Source organism: Seriola lalandi, unplaced genomic scaffold, assembly GCF_002814215.2.
Source record: "Seriola lalandi dorsalis isolate HSWRI2012SDOR001 ecotype SW California unplaced genomic scaffold, Sedor1 jcf7180002054703, whole genome shotgun sequence".
Taxonomy (NCBI): domain Eukaryota; kingdom Metazoa; phylum Chordata; class Actinopteri; order Carangiformes; family Carangidae; genus Seriola; species Seriola lalandi.
This window is the reverse complement of record NW_019525256.1, coordinates 518,467-525,792: the sequence shown is the minus strand read 5'-3', so window position 1 is coordinate 525,792 and position 7,326 is coordinate 518,467. Positions and strand designations below refer to the sequence as shown.

At 47.6% G+C, this 7,326-nt stretch overlaps 1 protein-coding gene across 1 annotated transcript in view; it reads right to left on the bottom strand.

Moving 5' to 3' along the window:
- Positions 1-6,043, bottom strand: part of LOC147818089 (uncharacterized) — a 6,878-nt gene extending 835 nt beyond the window's left edge. The window contains exons 1-2 of the mRNA XM_087178718.1: positions 5,961-6,043; positions 3,773-4,018 (exon numbers count right to left, since the gene is read on the bottom strand). Coding sequence (XP_087034844.1) covers positions 3,773-4,018; positions 5,961-6,004 — 290 coding nt within the window. The 5' untranslated portion in view covers positions 6,005-6,043. The remainder of the gene's footprint in view (positions 1-3,772; positions 4,019-5,960) is intronic.
- Between the last annotated feature and the right edge of the window lie 1,283 nt (positions 6,044-7,326).

Genomic DNA, 7,326 nt, shown 5'->3' with positions numbered 1-7,326 from the left:
CCCTTTAGTTTCTTTGTCTCTTCTTCTACCACCATCTGCTGCGTGTGGACATGGCCTCTCCGAGCTAATTCACTTCCTTGGACACCATCTGCTGTGAGACTTTCTACAGTAAACTGAGCCTGGCTGTGCCGTCTCAGGGAGGGACCGGGACTGTGTTGTCACCTGTTCAGCACGTCGCCTTCTGCCGCCCGGCGTCATCTTTCACTGGACAATCCACTCATCGACGGAGAGGGTGTGACGAAGAGGGTATTTGTCAAGCATCGGCACTTCACTTATCTGATTTTCAGCCCTCATCTCGGAGCACCCAGGCAGAATCATTTGTTCAGTGTAAAAGTTGTATCTCACACCAGTTTGGAGCTGCGCTGAGTATTGAAACAACTAATGTAGCTAAATACTTTTTCTGTTGAGCACTTTGAGGTCCACAAATACATATTTTTCATCTCCTCTAGGATTAAAAAGAGCTCACAGTGAAACAGAGACGATACTCACGACTATTCTCTGTGAATTTAATTATATATCAGGTCCCTAATCAGCTAACTTAATTACCAAAGACTTCATTATTGAGCATGTCAGCCTCTCTGAGGTGAACTGGGATAATAATAGCAGAACAGCGTCGTTCAATTACCAAGCGCAGCAGGTGATTTTCTCACAGCAGCAACAGGCCAGACTTTACTTTTTCAAAATGTCAATGGATTAGAAGCTTCTGTTCTCAAAGGTGCTTTTCATTGCTGAGAAAGACATAAAGGAGCGCTTGTGATCTTATACCAGCATATATATACATCAGTGCAAAGTCAGCACTGTTAAATCTTAACCCTTGAAATTATGGTTGGTATGAAAATGAATACAGTTTGAAAGAATACCTTGCGATCTGTAAAGCAGGACAGATTCTGGCCTAATCCTAATGGTTGTGTGCCAGTGTGTGTGTGTGTGTGTGTGTGTGTGTGTGTGTGTGTGTGTGTGTGTGTGTGTGTGTGTGTGTGTGGAGTTGTGGAAACACACGGCCTGTCTCTGCTCAGTTTCCTCCCTCATTTCCAGGCAGATCCATTTCTTTTTCCCCTCGCTCTGGCTTTTCGACCTTCTAGCTCTCCACCCCTGAGCAAGAGTTGGATTTCTCCGAAGCTCGGGCCCGGGTTCTGCCATCTGTGGTGTGTGCTTTGACCCTTTTCCATGGCTCAGGAAGTGAAGGATCTAAGCCCTATAGCGGGGTCTAGGGGGAAGAATTGCGATGCTGCCTGACTAAATGTCTTACCGACCCACTGAATGACTGTTGACATGACAGCTGGGTGAGGAAATCAGAGCCGCTCTCCCGGGCAAAGACGACTGGCAAAGACAACGTGCTGGATTGTGTGTGAAGCTCTGATTTAGTGCGCATACAGAAAAACGTGAGTGACACATGCATGTGCGCACAGATGAGCGGACATGCAGAGGCAAACAATCACACAGTAGCTACTGGAGTCTTGCAGCTGTTGATATTGCAGCATAAGAGGCTTGTGTGTCTACGAGCATGACCCAGTGGCAGCATCCCTGCTGATAGTGTGGGCAGAAAGCGACTGTCTACTGAATATCTATCAGTGTAGACCTCAGTGCTGTTCTCCTCCTCCTCCTCCTCCTTCTCTCCCCCCTGCTGTCCTTTAGGAGCTGATAGCAGCCCTCCATCCAAACTCCTGTCCAAGCAGCCTGTCACTGGATTGCACTTTCTTCCCTCTAATCTTTTTTAACAGGGCCAGCAGAGTGCAATTTATGACACTGCTTTCTTGTTTGGCTGCTTTGGACGCTGGCTTGGTTTCAGTACAAGACTGTAAACAACCTCTAATGTCCAGACTATAGCTGCAAAGCTTTGGGAGAAATAGAAATATTACATTGTTAATTGCTCTGTCAACTGCTCTGTTTCCACAAGGTGACTGTGGCTACTGCTTCATCACAGGTTACATCATATTATACACTAGTTTAAAGCCTTATTGAAAAGTATTATTGAACTTCTAGCATCCCTGCGCCTTTTAAAAAGAACCACATCGTCTCAAGACTCTTTAAAAAGAATCTATTTTCCCTTTTTTCCACTCATTATCCTCATGCCTGTTTCTGTCCACATGCTGAGGGTTTGCACAGCCATGTGGAAAATGTGTGTCTCTCTTGCTGCTGTGGCACATCACTGATTTATACAGTAATCCTGTATAAATGGATCAGTTTCCCCTCTTTCTACGCACTGAGAACAAGTGCACAAAAGTACAATGTGGTTGCCTGTGTAGTAACTCGTTCAGCCTCAACTCCTCCTATCTCCAGCAATCGATCCCAACGTTCATTTAGTCCAATCAATCCTTATGGAGAATCAATCTACAAGTGATGCTGCACTCGTTCAAACTCATCCACATCAGGAATAACAGTACGGACCCCTGTTTCTTACATGATGAATGTATCGTCTGGTCTGACGGACGCTGGCTGGGCAGAGTGTGTCTCTGTGTGTGCCCGTGATGTCCTCTCGGGGAGGGGGGGGGGACTAGATAGGCGGGGTGGGTGCTGATGTGCTCTGGTGTGGTGAGTTAGGAGTTGGGGAGCCAGGGGAGAGCTAAAGCAGAGGGATGGTCTCCATCTGTCAGCCTGGCCCACTCTAAAGTGGCCATCACTCAGGATTGATTAGCCACGAGCCCATTAGCCCCCTGGCTTTTTCTCTCTTTCCACTTCTTTCCTTTTTTTTCACTCTCTCTTTTTTCCCCTGAACATCAATCTTTCTGCCTTTCGCTCAAAACCATCTCTTTCCATTTTAAGTGTCTCTCTTTGACTTTGCTTCCTGAACTCTCCAAGGCCTCACATCTCTTTTTTCTCTCTTAACATCCCAACTTTGTACTCTTAGTCTTCCTCTCTCTGTCTCTTCCTCTTTCTTTCTGTCCCAACATGGCTCTCCCTGGTCACTTCACTCCTTTCATCTCCCTCACTTGGTACATCACACCTCTTCATAGCCCACTCCTCCTTTCTCTGCTTTTATATCGCCTCAATCGATAGAGCAGTAAAAAAAAAAAAAAATCAGACCAGTGTGAGGGAACACCCATGACGGTCACAACCATTCTGCTGTCATGACAACAAGATGCTCTGGGCTGTTACTCTGCCCATCCATTTAGGTCAGTGTTGTCTGGGTCCTGGAGGGATGTAGGGGAGGGGGGTTGTGATGTGAAATAGCTGGGGGGGGGTCGTATAGGATATTTATATATACAGTGGCTTTCATGTGGCTTGATGTAATGGAGTAGAGCTGTAAAGTAACATAAATTGGTGATAGTGCATTATCTCGTTTCTTTTTTTAGTGGCACCCTAACTCGAGCTGTATGACGCTATAAAAGCCTCCTCTTCCCATGTTTCCATGCACTTCCCTTCACTCCTCACTTATTGGACTCCTGTTTGGCAGATATTAGAGATCAGCGACGACCACAGGACGTGGGCAGAATGCTCTCAGATGAGGAGGTGAACATGCTCTCTGACGGGCGTAATGGCCCCTGTGTGAAGATATGGCCTCGGTGACATACAAGCAGGGTGACAGCGTGAGGAGAGCTCCTGACTGTGGCTCCACGCCTGGCCTCTGATAAGCCGGTCGAGTGTTGAGTGAGTGCTAACCGGTCTGTCATCTGCTCCTCGCAGAGTGCTGACAACAAACTTCTACTTAAGAAGAGGCTTGTAAGAAGCAGGCCTCTCAAGAAGCTCAATGACAACACACACACAAACACACAAATGCAGTGACCTATGCTTGTAACCCCGCAAAAGCCTGTATCTGTAGTGGGCCACTCACACCAGGGTGGGGTGGAGGTGGCAGTAGCCTGCGTTCAGACTTGAGGGCACGTCGGAGAAGCCAGTGTTTCCAGGGAAGACCACACGGCGTCGGCGCGTGTCCCTCCAGGTGGACCCCACCTCCTGGTACCTCTGGGGACTCCACCAGTACCCCCCCTTCCCCTGGTGCGGGGTGGAGAAGTTGGGCAGCTCTGGGCTCCAGTAACGCCTCACGTACAGGGGCTCGTACAGACTCAGGCGAGGCTTCCTTCATGGGGAGGGGGTTGTGGAGGAGAGGCAGAGACAGATAATCAATACATCCACAGCATTACTCAGTGTACTCATTTCCTAGCTGTGTGGCCCTATTTAATCACAGACATAGAAGCAAGGGCACGCACACTGAAAGCTCTTTACATATCACAGTCTAGCTTCAGATGATAGAAGGATGTTGATGCCGGTGTTTTTGAACATGAGTGTAACTACAGGAAGCATCGAGGCTTCCTAGTGTGACTCATATGCCAAAAAAAGAAAATAAACTCCCCCTCATCTCCTTCACCCTTTCCTTTCTAGTGAATTTCTCTCGTAGTAAATGGCCCAACACATGCAATGGCCAGCATTAGCAGTGCTGTCAAAGTGCCAGCTCAAGCTAGTGATAAATGATTTCCCTTGTTGGCACTTCACATCTCTCAATAACCACACTGGACCTGTAATAAACTGGCCTGTGCTGTGGTATGGGAAAGAGGATTAGCGGTGGTAGAAGGAGCTGGAGGAGAAGAGGTTGGAAGGATGCATGAAGAGGAAGAGTGTGTATGTGTATTTGAACAACCGCATGCATGCCGACCAAAATGTGATGGCGATGTGGGTCCACTTAGGCCTATCTGGTTACAGCGGGCCTTTAATGAACGTAGTGTTGTGAGACCCCGCTGGCCGCAGCCACAGACAGTGGGTAACTTTAGAGGGACGCCTGGGGATATGATGGCATGGAAGGGGCCTCAGTCCTCCACCCACTCAACCCCCAAAACCCTTTCCCCTCCACCTTGAGGCCCGCTTGGCTGCACACTCTCTTCCCCACACGCGCACACATGCGCACACACACACACACACACACACACACACACATATCCTTCCTTTCTCCATCTCCTCCCGATGAGAGAGACTCAATCCATCTATATCCTCCGCCAAGCAGAAAATCGTTATAAAACCACCCACAAAAACAAACGAGCCGTTGCATGGTATAGAATATTCAAGCATGAGAAAGTGGAGTGTATTTCAACTCTGTACCGTGGTCCCATGAGGTGCTGAATGCATTATATCAAAAACATTATTGTTTGGAAAGCACAGACATACACACGTCAGCATGTCTCCAGTTGCTTTTGAGAATCCCTCTGTGGATGTTTGAGCACATTCCTTATTGGCATTCGTGACTGTGTCCCAGCTATGATGTTGATGTAGGTCCAGCTATCTGATTTCCAGTGACGTGTGTGTGTGTGTGTGTGTGTGTGTGTGTGTGTGTGTGTGTGTGTGTGTGTGTGTGTGCGCGCGTGCGCGTGCATTTTTGTGAGACTGAGTCTGAACCCATCCCACCAGGAGCGGCTGTAATCAGACAGCAATCAAATGCACTCTGAACAGCATCCGTCTTTCATTCTCCCCCTCTCCCCTCGCTACCTGCCCCCCCCCTTTCCTCCACCTCACCTAGGACGAGAATGACAGACACTTTTAAAGTAGACGTGATGAGATGCATCTCTCATTTCAGATTGAGGCAAGAGGGGGAAAAACACACACACATTGACAGGACTTTGGAAAAAGAAACACTGGGCTTTAATGTAACAGAGTAAGTTTGTGACTATCGTTACATTTCACGCAGGGATATTTGAGACGCAGAAGAAATAAAATCATAAATGGTGAGATTATATTCCCAATAATGAAAGCTTTTCTAACATGCCTGCTTTGAAACTAAACTAACATCACTCTGACCACAAACCACAGTGTCACGATGATTCCCTGCAGTAAGGTGGACAAACAAATTGACGGCAGCCCCTGAAAACTCTGCCTCGCTGACACCTATTAAACAAGTGCCCGAGTCATGTCGCCCCTCGCTGCTCGGTGGGTCAGTAAAACACGGCCACCTTGTTCAAAACAACCCCTCTCCTCAATTACAGATACAATGACTGTGCTGCGGAAGGTAAACAAGATCCCAGATGACGACCTACCTCAAGATGTAATTAGCCACATATTCAGCTGTTTCTGGATACATGGCTGCTTGTGTTGTCTTCACTGGGGCCGGCTCAGACTGCTTCTTAAGTATGTGCACTTGCTGTGAAGTATTTACATGTGTGCCTATTTGTATGTGGGTGTGTTCTTTAGCCATACCAAAGGGGGACGGAATGAGTGTGTGTCCCTGTTTTAGCAACCAGAATCCCCCCAGGTGAAATCAGCTCGAGCACATCTCTACTAAAATAGAGAGTCTTTTCAGAGCTCTGTGGTTGGATCAGAGGCGGCCATGTAGGGACTAGCACCACGGATCCTCAGGCTGCTTCTCCCTCAGGCTTCATGATCATCTGAAAACTTCTTCTACTGTTGTCACTTTTGCACTTCATGCTAATTGCAGCAGTTACATTCCCTCCTTGTTCACCCCACTCCAAGTTTCTGAGCATTTCTCCGCCTGCTGATTTTAAAAATACGAGGAGAATTCTTGAGTTAATGATGTCTGAGTAATTGTCCTCCAACACCGCGTTGTGACTCCACCTAATACACATCGGAAATGAAAAGAGGTTTGAAATTTAATGCACTGTAAGCCCTACTCAATGGGATTACACTCTAAAAACGATCAAACACGATTGTGGTGACATGCAGTAGATGGGACTCTGGCCTCCATCCCGCTAAGTATCTGCAAAAATCCACATTTTACAATTGAAAGACATCGTATATGGGGTGTTCTCAATAATGTTGAGTTCTGTGGCTCAATGTCAGAAGAGAATGGAGTCTGTCGTTTGAAGAGAGTAGCTCTGCTGGAGGAGAAAACATAAGCTTGTCATACAGCGCTTTTTTGCCTCATTAAATCTGCAGACGTGCCCTACTTTTCCTCTTCCTCCTCCATTGGACTCCCGTGCTAGTGAGCAGATTTGGTGGAGGATGAGAGTGGGGGGTGTGTCATTAAATATCCATACACCTCGAGCCTTTTCTGCAGTGTTACTCGACATAATGTGAGCATGTGTGTAAGAGAGCGGGAGGTACCGTACATATTTTACGTGAGCTCCTCGGTGTATCTCTTCTCTTTGGATTACCTCTCCATCCTGTTGTGGTTCGGGCAGCCAGTGTGCTCCTCTCTATCTTCACAAACCCTCTGATAAGCCTGTCCTTCCAACCCCCCCCCCCCATCCTTTTATTTTCCCTGCAGTCCTCTCTAGTGTGACATTGAGCAGCCCCGGATTCCTTCTCGGCCACACCCAACCCCCCAACCCCCCACTCCCTTTTCCTCTCCAATCTCTCCCCCTTTGCCCCTCTTCTTTTTTCTCTCCATCACAGCCTGAAAGCTGTCAAAACACTGCGCTGCCTTCTCGATATCAAAGCCCACTG